General features: G+C 60.7%; 3 protein-coding genes across 3 annotated transcripts; 1 reads left to right on the top strand and 2 right to left on the bottom strand.

Moving 5' to 3' along the window:
• Nucleotides 1-714: 714 nt before the first annotated feature.
• Nucleotides 715-2,338, bottom strand: BXZ73DRAFT_57919 (galactose mutarotase-like protein; the record flags this gene model as incomplete). The annotated part of the gene is made up of 10 exons (XM_048021625.1): nt 715-773; nt 831-1,012; nt 1,066-1,156; nt 1,210-1,504; nt 1,554-1,690; nt 1,742-1,822; nt 1,884-1,906; nt 1,961-2,013; nt 2,072-2,212; nt 2,267-2,338. 10 exons carry the CDS (start codon nt 2,336-2,338, stop codon nt 715-717), a joined length of 1,134 nt encoding a protein of 377 aa, XP_047871001.1.
• Nucleotides 2,339-2,847: 509 nt separating this feature from the next.
• On the bottom strand, nt 2,848-8,211 carry BXZ73DRAFT_57927 (uncharacterized protein; the record flags this gene model as incomplete). The annotated part of the gene is made up of 8 exons (XM_048021627.1): nt 2,848-3,787; nt 3,846-4,456; nt 4,520-5,785; nt 5,836-5,956; nt 6,009-6,197; nt 6,248-6,655; nt 7,553-7,806; nt 7,891-8,211. The coding sequence occupies 8 exons, from the start codon at nt 8,209-8,211 to the stop codon at nt 2,848-2,850; spliced, it is 4,110 nt and encodes a 1,369-aa protein (XP_047871002.1).
• Nucleotides 8,212-12,752: 4,541 nt separating this feature from the next.
• Nucleotides 12,753-14,705, top strand: BXZ73DRAFT_57926 (uncharacterized protein; the record flags this gene model as incomplete). Its single annotated transcript, XM_048021626.1, has 4 exons — nt 12,753-12,962; nt 13,044-13,602; nt 13,681-13,856; nt 13,920-14,705. Coding segments are annotated over 4 exons (1,731 nt in total), but the record flags the coding sequence as incomplete, so codon positions are not given.
• Nucleotides 14,706-15,238: the final 533 nt, after the last annotated feature.

Raw genomic sequence — 15,238 nt, forward strand, 5'->3', positions numbered from 1 at the left:
GCGGGCCCGCCGATGGGCGGTATGGGTGGCATGGGTGGTATGGGCGGGTTCTAAGCGGCTCGTTTGGTTCCCTCGCCTCTCGCTCTCGCGTCAAAAGTACTTCCTGTTCGTTGGTCCCGTCCTCCCATCACCTCGCCCCCGCATCCTGCATCGTTCGCAACGCCACACCTTAGTGCTATGATAGATCTACTTACTTTACGTCGCTTACTGTACTCGCTGTCCTTACTATGCCTTACGCTTACGCACGTGCAATGCCACACATCCCCGCTCCTCTCAGTCTGAGCGCGTCGATCAGCCGCATGGGCCAACGCGAGATTCAGGCTGCTCGTCTCGCGAAGGGGGCGGTAACTTGCTGCGTCCGCGCAACGCTCGCGCACGGGCGCCTGAGGGAGTGGGTTCTCGAAGTCGCAGGTGCGCCTCAGGTACCCAGAGTCCGCGCCTCGTATTCGTAGCCCCCATCCACGCAGTCCGCCACGATCCCTGCCCCATGGCCACGGCCAGCCACTTCTGGAGCCTTGGTCCAGCCAAACGTCGACCCGCCCGCCCACTTGGCCGCACTCAGTGGAGCTCGAGCATCCCCGGTCCTTCCTTCCGACTTTCATGTTCAAACAAGAGTTTGGGCAATGCCGATGCCTAGACCACGCACGCGCTGGGGGAGCTGCAGTAGCATAGATGCCTCGTAAAATACAACTTTATCGTCTTCGTCCCCAGCTCCTAATGGACTGTCGAGAACTTGTATGTCGAGCTCCACACGTAGTCCTTGCCAGGGTAATCTGTGCAATACACTGTCATCAGCCACGCTCGTGTCGCGTGCATGCGAGAACACGTACAAATCTGGTCGACGCCCCATTCGGGTGTGTTGATCGCGTCGATGTAGCCTTCCTGCTCGATCGCCACCGCGGAGTACGACGTGTAGTTCACGTCCGGGCCGCCGTGGACGACCTTTCGGGGAGTGTTCAGCCAGTAAGCAGTATACACCTGCACCGCTGGGTTGCTCGTCGTCACATCCAGCCTGCAAGGCGTCAGAGTTTTGGTGTCTACGGTAGCTAGCGACCGTCGACGTACTTGATACCGGAGACGTCGCTCCAAAGGGTAACGCCCGGGACCGTGTCGTGTGCGTGGTCGTAGATCCAGCAGTGATCATACCCACTGCACTCTGCGCGAAAATGTGAGCGCACAGGACGTGGCAACCAAGCGAAGACCGCGCACCACCCAAGCAGAGCCCGACCGTCTCATCCCAGTCCCAGTCGATCGAGCGCGGGGTGCGGAAGTCGAACGGGGTCCCCGCGACGTTGATGAAGTCGCCCGTGGGGATCGCGTCGCCGTCGACGGCAACGACGCGCGAGCTGTCGACGTGGAGCTTGTGCTTGAGGATGTTCTCGCTGCCCTGGAAAGCGTCCAGGTTCCAGTAGATGTGCTGCGTGAGCATGATTGGCGTCTTCTCAGTCGGCTTCGCGATGATGTGCGTCTTGAAGATGCCACCGTTCTCGACGGAGTGAGTGACCTGAATGTAGAGTTAAAAGATGAAGCAGTGGCGTGTATGCGCCGCTTACGTTCGCGTCGACGAAGCCGGGAAAGCCTTCGTCTGCCATGTCGAGGTGGTTGTACGTCACGCTCGTGGCGTTGCGCTCGACGATCGTCCAGTTGCGACGATCCCAGCCGTAAATGCCACCATGAAGAGTATCCTCCCCTGTATCCGAGTATAAATTGATAATCAAAACCTGAAGGTCATAATGCTCACCGTCGTGGTCGTTGGTCGGAATGTGATACACGTTGGGACCGTCCGGCTGAGGGTCCTTCGTGATTGGGATAGAGAACGTTCCTTCGATGCGAATAATAGTCGCTTCAATCCACAGAGAGCATATAGACGGCGCGAAGCATACCGTTCTTGATCCGGTTCGCATACCTAAAACCATTTCAGCGCTGGACTCGAACCTGAGCAGTGTCGAAAGAAGCCCACCGGCCGACGATGGGGTTGAAGACAGGATGGTTGCTGTCAGTCAACAGCATGCTCTGCGGTCGCAACCTCGTCAACTTCGTCATTGCCCCAGCACACATCCCTCAGACTCACGTTGTCGTCATACCCAATGATGATGTCCCGCGCTTTCCCGTGCCGGTCCTTCACCCACAGCTCCGTCATCGTCGCCCCGAACGAGACGAACTTGGCCTTGACGGACCCATCGGGGGCGTTCAGCTCCGTGACATCGAAGGGCTTGAACTCAAGTTAGAGCACACGTTTCCGTGTTCGCAAAGTAAAAGCACTTACCCAGCCGGGCGCGTTCACAGCGTTCGCGGCCGCGGCCAAGCCGAGTGCAAGCGCGACGAGCAGAGTCTTCATAGGGATGTGTCGGAGATTTCTGGATCGGCATCGTCCATAGGTGAGCGCAGTTCGCTGCATGGGACAAGAGCAGCACTTACGTGAGTTGGGAAAAGGATGTCGGGGCTCGCGAGGGATGCGCGGCGCGGCCTTCGGGGCTTTATTGCGTATAACGGATCCGGGTTGGATAAACGTCGCGGAAACGGGGGAGGGTTGTTCCATCATGTGGGACCCGTGCAACAGCACTCAGGCGATCCGAGGGAAAGGAAGCACGAGCGGTACTTGTGTATGTGCGGAAGTGAGACGCGTTGCGGTCATGTGTTGTAATAGACCTCGAGATATTTCGGAGCATTGGCGGATGAGGCATGCATATGCAGCGACTTCACTTTCTGGCCGGACGAACTTCAGAACACGAGACGATGATCAGACTTTGGCGTACCTGGCCCGTCTTCCGAGCTTTGGCAATGGCGTCATTGGACGGGGTGTAGTGATAGTACATTGGTATTGCATTCTTCGTGCTAGTATACATCCTACATCATGCTTTGTCCCAGCGTGTCCTGGCCGCCGCCTCGACCTTCGAGTCCAGGATCCCGTGCCGTCCGTCGATCGCGCTTCTTCTTGCCCACCCTCGGCGCCTTCTTCGCGCTCGCCTTCGCCTCCACCTGCCGTATCGTCTCGTGCTCCTCGTCCATGAATCCGACCGTGATCTCGTCGAACCGCTCCGCGTCTTCGACCGCCTTCTGGTCCTCGGGACCCCACCCCGACCACGTCTGCCCGTCCGCGTCCTGGTCGACCGGAAGCGGGTCGAGGTTCACAGGCGCGCTAGGCGTGTGCGCCTCCGAGCTTACGGTGCCCATCGACGTCGAGCGCGATATCGAGTCCGCGAGCCCCTGCACGGGCTGCACGTCATTCACCGCGAAATCCTCGTCCTCTTCATCAAACTCGAGCGGGACAGAGTCCCGTCGGTGCTGCGGTACCAGCTTCGGGGAGCGCGCCTTGCCCAGCTCCCGCCTGATCCGCCCGATCCCCTCCGACATCCCGTCCTGCAGGCCCGCGGCGACCTGGCGGATCGGGATCGCGTTGATGAGCGAGCGCGACGCGGACCCGGGCGTGCCGTTGGGCAGCATCGGCAGGACTGGAGGCGATGGGTTCTGCGCGGGGAGCGGCCCGGAGAGCGCGGACGCGAGCGGCTCATCGAAGGAAGATGGGGCGCGTCCGCCGATGTCGTGGTGCGCGTGCGCAGGGAGCCCCTGGACGAACGCGTCGCCGTCGCCGGTGGCGAACGCGCTCACTTCGATCGGCTTCCGGACGTCGATCTTCCGTGCGGGAACGTCCAGATGCGCGGAGCGGATGAGCGCGTGGTAGTCCTCGCTGAGCGCGTAGAACGAGAACTGGTGCGAGAGGTAGATGAGGCGGGGAAGAAGCTTGGGCGACGACGAGCACGTCGAGAGCTCTGCACGGGAGAGCCAGCTGTGCAAACGCTGGCGTTAGTATGGAATCATCGAACGGAACGGTGCAAGCAACGTACTCGGCCTTTGGGAGCTTCCTCAGCGTCCCACTCCCCGCCCTCCCGCTCCGCAACACCTGCCTCACTTCGGGCCAGCCGCCCCCTCTCGCGAGCGCCCACGTCCCGACGACCGTCTCCCGCCCTACGATCTCCGTCCCGCGCTCCATCATCTGCGTCAGCCCCGACGCCACACGCGGACTCGGCGGGCTCGCGCTCATCCCGACCATACCCATGTTCCTGAGCGTGCCCACTCCTGGGAGCGAAATGCTCATCCCGCCCGCGACGGGGATCGAGCCGGGGACGACGGCGGTGTCGACGGCGGCGCGCTCGACAAAGATGCGGTGGAGCGCCAGGGTGCCGTCGTTCGGGTCGAACACGAGAAGGTCTTTGTAGTTCGTAGGGCGGGTCGGGCGCTGAGCGGGGGAGACGGGCTTGGCGAACCCGCTCGAGGTGACCGAGGAAGGCGACGAGGACGCAGAGAAGTGGACCGCGGCGGGCGGGAGCAGCGAGGAGGGCACCGCACCATCGGCCCCGCGAACAAAGGTGAACGCAACGGGGACACTCCGCGCGTCCTGTGGGAGCTGCTTGAGCCGGACGCGCACAAGCGGGGGAAGCTCGGTCTGAGGGGCGGCCTGCACGACACAGACGATGCTCAGCTGTGACGTCGTGTACAACATGAACGGAAGTGAACTCACCAGCTCTTGCAGATTACCCACCCTGCCCATGAGGTGTCCCGCGCCGTCCGGCTTACCGCCCATTGGGTTCACTGCGTACACGTGGATGGTCCGCTTGCGCGAAGACATCGCGAACCACGCCTTGTCGTTCGCCCACTCGACGCCCTCGACAATCGCGCTCGTCCGTCCACGCCGGAGCGTATACACGTGCTGGACAGACTCCGCGAGATGCTCCGCGCCGGCGTCCGAGGAAGATGAGGCGCGTCGAATTGGATGCACGCTTGGCCGATCGTGCGTGCGTTTCGTACTGTCTGGCTCTCGCCGCGTCGTGGATGAGAGGGCGCGGATCCGCGCGGACCGTGGAGTGGGCTTGATCTGGAACACGCGTACAGCGTGTCCATCTTTCGAGCAGACAGCGATGCTCGTTCCGTCGTCCGAGAACTTCAACGCACTGAGTGCTGGCGCCTTGGCGAACGCGAACTGCGCGATCGGCTCCGGTTCTGTCCCAGGGGCCGCACCCAGGAGGCTCCGGAGGTCAACGATAACGACAACAGACCCCGCGGAGGACATGCCGGGGGACGACGCTGAAGGAGGCAGAAAGCCCGTCGATGTGGGTGTGGGCGACGCGAGCCCGTCGTTAGTGGCGGTGTTGACGGGAGAGATGCGCAGGCTTCGGCGCCGCCGATCCGCTGCAGTCTGGTACTCGTGCGGAGAGGCGGTCGCCGCTGGGGCGCTCTTGCTGAAGAACAACCCGAACCCGTTGGCACCGCTTCCGCCGGCGGAAGTGCTTCGCGCGTGCGCAGCGCCTTGCTCTACCGCGGCGTTCACGCCTGCGCGCGCAGCAGAGAACGCCATGCCGCCGAGGGTCTTCATCCCGCTTAGCATTGAGCCGCCGATCTTGACCGCGGCACTACCGAGCTCCGCCTGAGATATGTTCAAGCCGAACTTGCCTGCGGATTGCGCGGCATCGAGAGCGGGGACAGGTGAGCTTGTGTGAGCTTGACCAGGGGTAGGTATGGGTATGGGCTCTGGGCGGGTGAGGGGGGCGACGTACGCCAAGAGGCGATTAGAGAGTGCGTAGATAGGTCGTGGCGCCGACGTTGCGAAATGTTTGTCTAGATCTAGATGAGATAAGTCGTTGAATGATGCGTTGTTGTTATGACTGGTTACTGGTGAGGTGTATGATGGGGGATATGCGAATGAGTTCAGCGAGGTGGACGATATAGTGTACAGAGTCGCAAGTGTACAGGCGGAAATAGTTGTTAGCGTTGATGGGTTTGATGTACACTGTAGAAGAAGTCAGTATGAACGAGGTTATCGAAGTATGGCAGACGCACCAAAACAATAAATTGACTAGATGCAGCGAAAGATGTTAGACCGATTACGGGAAGTCGGTGGACGACTTCATGCGAACGTAAAGAATACACAACGAAGTCAGTGCCTTGAGCCGTGCGTGACCTGGAAAAGTGACGTCAATATGGGCACACCCCAACATACAGAAGGCGCTCACGAGAAGCCAATCAGTGGCCGCTTCTGCCTGAATTCGTCCTCCGCGGGGTTCGTGATGTCAGGCAGCACCCCCGCGAACTCGACAGCGCCCCACTGCGCACCTGTCAGGTTCAGCAGCTCAGACACGGAACCCAGGTTCAGGCAGTCCCATATCTGAACCCCGCTCGGATACCCGAGCATGAGCACGCTCCTAGCGTGACAAGATTAGCGGACGAATAGGTAAGGGGTGGCCTCACATACCTGGACTTCGGCGTCTCCCCAGACCCGTCGATGACGCTCGACAGCGTGTCCCATCCTGCCCACAGGATGCTCTCCGTGTCTCCGACACCCGGATACCGCGTCGCCCTCCGCTCTGGTTCTTCCTCGCGTAACACGTCGTCGTCGAGGCTGAATACCGGCATCTCTCCGGAGGACCGGTGTCCGCGGCTCTGAGTGGCGCCACTCACTGGACGACGCCACTCGGGAGAAGAGGGTGGGGGCGAGGCTGCATGGAGTACCGGGGCTGTCGGCGCAGACGGGCTAAGGAAACTCCCGAACGAGACTGGTCGTGAGACGCGCGGGGGCGAGGGTGCCGCCGAGGGGATCGGGATCGACGAGGGTACATAGTTGCGAATCGTCCGGGAGAAAGTCTCGAGGGGTGTCGGGTCGCTGTATGCATCATCGTGGTCAGTATACTCGTGGTCATACGGGGTGAGAGATAAAAGACAGAGGGGAATGTTTGTCTGTAAAGGCTCCATGACGTCCAAGAGCTGTCATGACGGATCCAAGTACCATGAAGGCGCGTAACGAACACGCGACTGCCTCGAGCCGGTCAGTCGGGGGACCCTGACTGCGAGTGATACCACCCTGAACGTGGTGGACGGATCCTGCCGCTTCATTTCCGCGATCTAGACCGGCGGACAGACTCCGGGATAGGCTTTTAGGTCGCCAACTCGCCGAAAGCAGTGTCCACATGAGTACTGACACGTGCTCGCGCAGCCCGACGACTGTCCTATGAGGAAGGACGAACGTGCACATGTGGCGCCGTTCATGACATAACGCAACGTCCTCGTCTCGCCACTGAACCAATGGACATGCGTGCACCCAGAGCAGTGTCTCCCCGATAACTCTATGCGCGCATATCGACCGCACATGGTGATAACTTCACCGTTCAAGACGCCAATAGACACGCGCGCATTCGGAGCCTGTCTCCTCAACAACTCAATGCGCGTATGTAGCGACTCACAAGGCCTGGAGGTGCGCATAGTGACTCGTGACAAGTAGATGGGCGCATATAGCGACCCATCGACCGCAGATGATGATGGTCTCAGCGTCCGGAGGCCACTTCCGGATATGTGGGTCCGCGCGCGAGTGACTCGCGCAGTCCCACAATCAAGGGGCCGAGACGATCTGCGCTAGTCTTATCGCCCCATGCGCGGTCCAGTGAAGCGGGACGTCGGCAAGAGCCCGGGGTATCCCACATCCGACTGGACAGCGCATCGCCCGAAGACAGTCACGGACCCCCAAGGAAGGAAGAACAAGGAACGCAGAACAAAGGGTACTCACCGGGCGAGGACGGGTGCCCGGATGTGCCCCACACTCCGGGCGAGCGACGAGTCGTCGTCGGTCGTGTCTTCGGCAGCGGCTGCGGCTGCGGCGGCACTGGCGAGCTTGCTCAAGCCAGACCTTCTAGGCGACGGCTCGTCCGAGACCGCGAAGTGGTTCCCGAGCGAAGAGGGGCCGGGTGGGGAGGTCGAGGTGGAAGCGGGGCCCCCGTCGTCGATGTCGGATTCGCTCGCGCCCTCGTGATGGACGTACATCTCGAGCCCCGTTCCCGTCCCATCCCGGCCCAGCGCGAGGGCGGTGCGCTGCCCGGCCCTCGAGCCGTACGCGTATCGGTCGACGTCGCGGTCGTGGTCGCGGTCGGGGGTGTACGCGAAGCCGGGGTCGTCGTCAAAAAGGTGGGCGTCGCGGATCGCGGCGGACGCGCGGCCGGCCTCGGGATCGGACGGCGGGGGTTCTAGCTCGAAGACGGCGGGGGAAGGGGAGGGGTATGGTGGAGCCTCGGGCTCGAAGGACAGCAGATTGGGGGGAGGGTTGGGGGTGCCGAGGTTGATGCTGTGGACGGGGCTGGGGGAGTACGATGCGAGAGAGTCGTCGTAGGAGGTTGGTTGAGCAGAAGGGTGCTGGCGGCGAGAGGCATTGCGCTTCGAGCGAGGGGGCATTAACGGTGCGTATCGATATGTGTGGTGGCGGGTGGCGTGGAGGAGAAAGGCGGTAGGAGACGCGAGATGAGAGCAGGAGACAAGGTCGTACAAGCGAATGTACGGCCGATAGATATGAGCTGGTGGTTGTTGGGCCGTGGCAGTCGTCTGGAGAGGTCAACAACTGGTTTGCGGGGCTGCCCAAGCTCCGAGTCATGGCCCGCCACTTGCAACTAGGGCTCCCGATCTGGAACCCTAGGCTCCCCGCCCGGCCCGCCTCCGTCTCCTTCCCTGCATCGCCCTTCTTGGTGCGGAACACGTGCTGTTCTCTCTCTCCTACTTACCACGGCGGCTGCGAGCTAATGGAATAAGTGCAGGTCCGTCAAGCAACATCCCTCCATCCGTTTCTCCTCACTGACCGTCTGCTTGAGCAGCATCCACCTTCGACCATGCCCCCGCACGATATACCCAGTCTCCGCCACTCCCAGGCATCTCCCTCCCTTTCGCTGGAGAAGGGCTCCTACCGTCTTCGAGCACCTCCCGCCCGCATTCGCCCCACCTCGCACCTCGCATCTGACAGAACAGCATATGGCCACACCCCTCCGCAACTACTGGCCCGTGGCGAGGCTTTCGTGCCGGCTACGCACGAGAAACGGATGACGGTGTTAGTTGCGTTTCTGGCCTGCGCAATGATTGCGAGTTTCGGAACTGCATATTATCTGTGGACGACAAGGTACGTGCTCTGCCATCTTATGCGCTCCGACCATGTTCAAGTGTCCTGAACCTACCCTCGTTCCTGGCCTTTTTCAGCCACCGCGTCCCTCTCCGTCTCACATAACCGCTCTCCCTCCCCCTGCTGTCGTTACGCTGTCTGCTTGCATATCCTTATTTTGTATCGGACTCAATTATGTATCCACGTTGCCGGTTGCTCTCGATCTCCCTCGATCCTCGGCCGCGTGATCGACCAGAGCTTCCACCCTCCAGTGCAGCAACACTCGCATCGCCATTACCACCAACAGCTCCATCCACGATGAGGTGCGTCTGCGACAATTCTGACCCCCTGCGTTAATTCCAATGCGCGGCAGACAGTCAAGTGATCCACTGCGGCGGGTTGCCGTCCCCGAGCGCAGCCACGGTCTTGGACCCAGTGCGCGGCGTCAGACATCACCCGCCTCCTGCGCGAACGGCGGCATGCCGGATTGGGGCGGCGCGCGACGAAACTCGTCTAGGGATGCCCCTCGCACCACCGATCGCAGGCCCCAGCCCCGCCACGGCCACTGAGCCAACACAATAATACTCCTCCCGCAGCCCCTCCTCGCACCCCGTTCACCTTCGTTTCCGTCCACCATCTGCCCGTCTCGTGGCCAACCCTCCCCGTCGCTCCTCCCGTGATGTCCAACTCGCCTATCCCCATCCCCGGCTCCTTCGCCGACCTCCTCCGCGACAAGTCCCAATCCCGCGGCAAGCGCGCTCCCCTCCCCGCCCCCCTCGTCCTCCGCCTCAACGCCGTCCCGCTCCCGCCCTCCACCTCCGCCGCCCGGACCGCCGTCCGACGCGCGTCGTTTGTCGCCCGCGTGCAGCGCACCTGCGCCGAGGCTCGCTCCCGCTGCACCCTCATCCTCCCCAGCCCGCCCCTGACGCCCCTCTCTGGCGACTCTCTACCCCCCACCCCCACGACCCCGACCCCCGGACCCGTAAATGGCAAGGCGCAGAAGGCTAGGCTGTCCAAGGTGCGCCGCACGCTCGGCGACGACGTCCCGCCCGAGCTCGTCGACCCCGCACGCCTGTGCCAGTCCCGGCACGTCTCGTTCGCACAGCCCTCGCCCCCAATCACACCCGTGCTGTCGCAGGCGTCGTTTTCCGACACCCCGTCCCCATCCCCGCCGTCGATATCCCCGTCCTCCGCCTCGTCGTCACTCACGCCCGCAACGCCCACGACGTCCGTATCCACCCCGTCGCTCATGCGCACACACGCGTCCGTCCTCCTCGGCCCACCATCCCCCTCCCCCTCGCATCCGTCGACGTCGATGCACCGACCGAGGCCGAAGCACGTCCGCAGGCGGAGTGTCCCCGTCGACTACACGCGTGGCGTCCGCTCTCCCCGCCCCTCCCTGGCGTCGGCGTCAGTCGCGACCTACGCGTGTGCGCTCTCGGAGGAGCGCCGCCCCCCGCTCGCCTACCCCGCCGTCGCCTGCAGCCCGCAGGTGTCGCAGCCGGGGGACGTCGAGCGGGAGGCCCCGAGCGCGGGCCGGGTGGGTGCGCGGTGGGCGCGCGGCGCGGTCGCGTGGGCGAGGCGGTCATGTGTTCGTCGTGGGCTCTCTTCCTCGGCGTGTGCGATCGCTAGGTGACATGGCGTTCGCTTTTCCCTCTGACCGTTGTCCTAGACGTCGCGCCCTCCAGCAGACCACCTTATTTATGTATACTGTACGTGCGCTACCCTATTCTTGCGGGATTGTTGCAGAGCCTCAACAAGAGCGCGAGCTCGCGAGACTGTCTTGTCTCTGCTCCGCCACGCGACCTTCCACCTACACAACCGACGGCCATGTTGCGCGAATCCGCCACGAAGACGGTCGGGTCCCACGAATCGAGCAGTCGCCCAGGCTATGGGCTTTGTGAGAGTGCCAGCAAATCCTCCACGGGGAGACTTTGGTTTGTGAAATGACGCATGGAGATCTTGAGGGAGACTGGCATGAGAAGAATCCTAACGTCGTCCGTACGTACTACTTCTATCACAGAAGCGTATCAGGGTGTTCTGAGAGTACACCATTCATTCAGCATAGCTAGTGAGAAAATGCGAGAGATATTCGTGTGAGACTCGGTAGGTATGAGGAAGCATACTAGCCCGGATATCTTCGGGACCGTCTAGCGGCGCGTGGACGCGGTGAGGCGGCAGTAGGCGCCCATTCCCGTTTTTGATGCGGTGTTTGCAAGTTGGCACAGCTGGAACACCTCGCGTCCTCCTGTATCCTCCCAATCCATCCCGTCCTTATATCCCTCAAGGAGATAGACCATTTCCCCCTCATATCCGCCAAGCGCTGCACTCTCGCCTCGCTATCTCAACCCCCGGCGTGCAGTCGTCTTCAGTGAGTACCAGGCCTCTCACTGTTTGACAAATCGTCGACATTGGCATCCACCACAAACACATTCCTCCCAAATTGGACCCTAAAACAAATCCTACAGGTTCTCATACGTACTGTAGTGGCTTCAAGAAGGTATCGACGCTGCCGGTGTCACTGGAACCCATCAAGAACGACACCAATAGCACTCCTGGAGGTCACGGAAGGCATAAACTCACCGACATGATAGAACAGCACATTGTCGAGTTTGTCGAAGAGCGCCCGGTCAACGACATCTACCGCAACCACCTCGGCGGCAAGCTCGGTAGATCACAAGCACCGTCTCCGCTGTTCATGGACAAGTTCCCTTCGCCGCGAGTGGAATTCGAGAACGACTCAAAGCCACGCGAGGAGCGTTTCAGGGTGGAGATTGTTAGTCCTGTTTATTTTGTCTGTATCTTCCGTTTTCATTCTTTCCGTCAGGCTTGGATCGCGAACAAGATCACGGAAATTGTGGCGTCTCCAGACAGTCGTCGCACCGCCCTCAAAACTACCCTTGACCTCCTGCTCGATGCTGAAAAGGCTCTCGGCGACGCCCGTACGGAACTAATCCAGTCTCGCACCATTCGGCGTGTCGTTTCGGACGCCGTGCGCACAGAGATCCCACAGGCTGCGGAGGATCGAGTCGAAGACCAATTTCTCCAAGCAGATGTTAAAGAAACGGGGACTCGGCTGCCCGACAACACTGCCTACGACGGAAGCGAAGCCTCGTACTGTACCGCCGCGGCCAATTGCGACGCTTATATGCTGGCATATCGTGACGCCTCTGAGCAGCATGACGAGTATAACAAGGCGTACCGGATGGCCGACCGAGAGTACCGGATGCTCTGTGATCGGCCTCCCTCGGACGATCGCCTGGAGTCGACCTGCGCAGAATGTGATCAAGCGCTGGGGGGCACCCACAATCTATCCTGTGATGTTTGCAACCGCCGCGCCGATGATCTCTACCAACAGGCACACGCGAGGTATCGCAAAGCGTATCAGAAGCACGAAGCCGCACGCAAAGCGTACGCCCTGGCCGAATCGGAGTGGCGCCTTCTGTCGAGGGTTTCGATCCCTCTCAGAGTCTTGGAAACGTCTACGCTTGGCCCGCTGAACGACCCTGCAGACCCCGACGTACCGGACGTCCACGGTGACAACAGACCGGATCTATGTGTCTACTTTGACGACGCCAGTGTCACCGATCGCCCCAACGTCGCTCTTTCGGACGCGGAGAAGGACGACTGCCAGTGCGAGGAAAACGCTGTGAGCATCACGGACGAATCATATTCAGATCGCAGCAAGTATCTCGGGAGAGCCTCCCTCGCTGATGTCGTTGTCCTGATCGAAGTCAAGAGCGACCCAATCGAGTCCGAGTTTACGTTCCCCAATCTTACCCCTGCTAGAGAGGCCCACAAGATCGTTCGCAGACCGGTCAAGACGCATGGGCATGTCAACCGGTACTGCGCGGCGATCCTGGAGAAGCAGCACCGGACCAAGCTCATCGCGCTCTACGTCTGTCGCTTCCAAGCGCGGATCATCGTGGTCGACCGCGGGTCCTTCGTTATATCCAACCCGTTCGGATGGCGTACGAAGGACGACCCGACCTTGTACGAGTTCTTCTGGCGCCTCGCGCTGCTCTCTGGATCTAAGGAAGTCCTGGGCTTCGACCTCTCGGTCACTCGTGTCCCCCACGACGAAGGGAAGCGCACCATCGAGGGGTACATCGGAAGGAAGCTCTCGTTTACTTGCCTCGAGAAGACGCTATCCGACTTTCGTGGAGTGTGCGAGCAGTCGAAGTGGGACCTCCGGGTCAAGAAGATGTGCAAGCAGTGGGTGGACTACATCTCGCGCAAGATGCGCCTCTCGATGCCCACTTCGCAGTGGCCCTTCTACCGTCTCAACATATGCGGCAAGAAATATCTGATCGCCGCGCCAAGCACCACGTCCAGTGCGCTCTTCGGGCCTTCCCGTCGCATCTTCATCGCCTACTGCGAGGACGACGACGAGCTGCGCACGGTCAAAGACTACTGGCGACTCGACTCGGACGCCCCAGCTCCACGCGAACACGACATATACGCTCGCCTAGCTGTTACCAAGGTCAGGAATGTGCCCGAGTGCGAGTGCGGGGAAGACGTCACCGTTGGACCGGGCGGCGACCAACAGCGTACGGCGACGCTCGATCGGTGGGGGCCCGACCCTCCCAGGACGAAGACGCTCGTGCACTATCGCATCGTCCTGAAGCAAGTCTACAAGCCGCTGCTCAACTTCGGCGACTTCCAGAGCTTGTGTGGGGACCTGGCGGACGCCATGGAAGGTGCGTGACTCGGCCGAGCGAACATTGGTACTCGTACGCGGCGACGGATTCGGACTGACCGCTACTCTGCTACTACAGCACACCTCGACGCGTGTGAGAAGGCGCATCTAATACACCGCTCGATCAGCCTCTGGAGCGTCGGTCTCTATGTTTTCCCGGGCGAAGTAACCCCGCGGTGCCTGCTCGGCGATTGGGAGTGGGCGAAGACTGAAGAAGAGATCGCTCAGAGGAGGGCTCGACGAGATGTGATCCCGGTGAGCCTTCTTATTACTTCTAGGGCGATCAAGGGGATTTTCGAACTGAACAGCATTGTCCAGGGCGCGTGGTACTTCCACTCAGCACTAGTGGCGAACTTTCCTGCGCGTGGTCACGCCGTTTCAGACGACGTTGAGTCGTTCATTCACCTCTTCCAGTACTCCGTCTTGCGCTTTACCCGGACGTCTTGCACACCCCACTTTTTATTGAAAGCCCTGTACAAGATCGACGAGGCCAAAATCCTCCCCAAGATTGTCAACATGGTGTACGGCGACTACGTATTATTCGACGGTGAAAGGTACAACGGAGGCGATAATAAACTCTTGTTCACGCAGAGGTCTACTTCATGGATCAAGCCGCAGGACAAACAGAAGAAACCCCTGACGGCGCTCTTGAAGGAGCTCGCAAAGATGGTGCATGAGCACTACGGAACGTTCAACGCCGACGACTACACGGAAGAGTTCTATTCGCGTGACTCGGAGTCGCCTACTGTACTCTTCAGCGACATGAAGATCTCGAGTGACGACGACGGTGGCTCGAAGGTGGGCGGAGAATCCGATTATGCCATGAGTGACGCCGATGACGGCGCCGACAAGGACGCCGAAGACCCCGACAAGGACACCATGGACACGGAAGACAGCGCTCCTCCTTGGCTACCTTCTTACGACGGCCCCTTCACGACGAGCGATTCCAAGGTTCTCGAAGAGAACGGCCCGTTGAAGAACCATGCCGGTCTGCTGAACCTCTTCCGCAAGTACCATGGGGAAGTGCGGTGGAGGAAGGAGGAGGCTAAGATCGACGGCGACTTGTTCCTACTTGCTTACCGATCCAAGGCCAAGAAGCGGTGAATTGCTACAGCTGTGTACGTATACGGTATCATGCGAATGCAATGTCGACGAAGGAGGAAGTGTTCCTTGCATGTTGCCGTGGTGCTTCAGGACCTGTGTTGAATAATCTCGGAATTGACTATTTGGACGCCTCGGAAGACGGGCGATGCACATGCAGTGACTCGCATAGGAAGGCACTGGGAGCGCAGAAGAAAGGCCTTACCCGCTGTCAATACCCCCGAGATCGAGCTCGAGATCTAGTCCAGTCGTGGAGCGGTGGCGAAAGACTCGACGGGGCCCTCCAGATGAGATACCAGTACTCTACGCGGCTGCCGGAGAACGTGTGAGCGTGGGCATGTAGCAAGAATGGCTCAGATGGTCACCCGCGACGAAGTGGTCCGTGTGCCATACGACCGAGACTGGGGCAGCGTAGGCGGCCCACGCAGACCCTAACCCAAACACATGCCTTTGGGCCAAGTTCAGGACACGGTGACACGAAAGTGCTTCGGCTGTACGCCCGCAAGCGAGCTCATCCACAAAGACGCAAATAATTA

This window comes from Epithele typhae (assembly GCF_022376455.1).
Source record: "Epithele typhae strain CBS 203.58 chromosome Unknown BXZ73scaffold_178, whole genome shotgun sequence".
In the NCBI taxonomy this organism is placed as follows: domain Eukaryota; kingdom Fungi; phylum Basidiomycota; class Agaricomycetes; order Polyporales; family Epitheliaceae; genus Epithele; species Epithele typhae.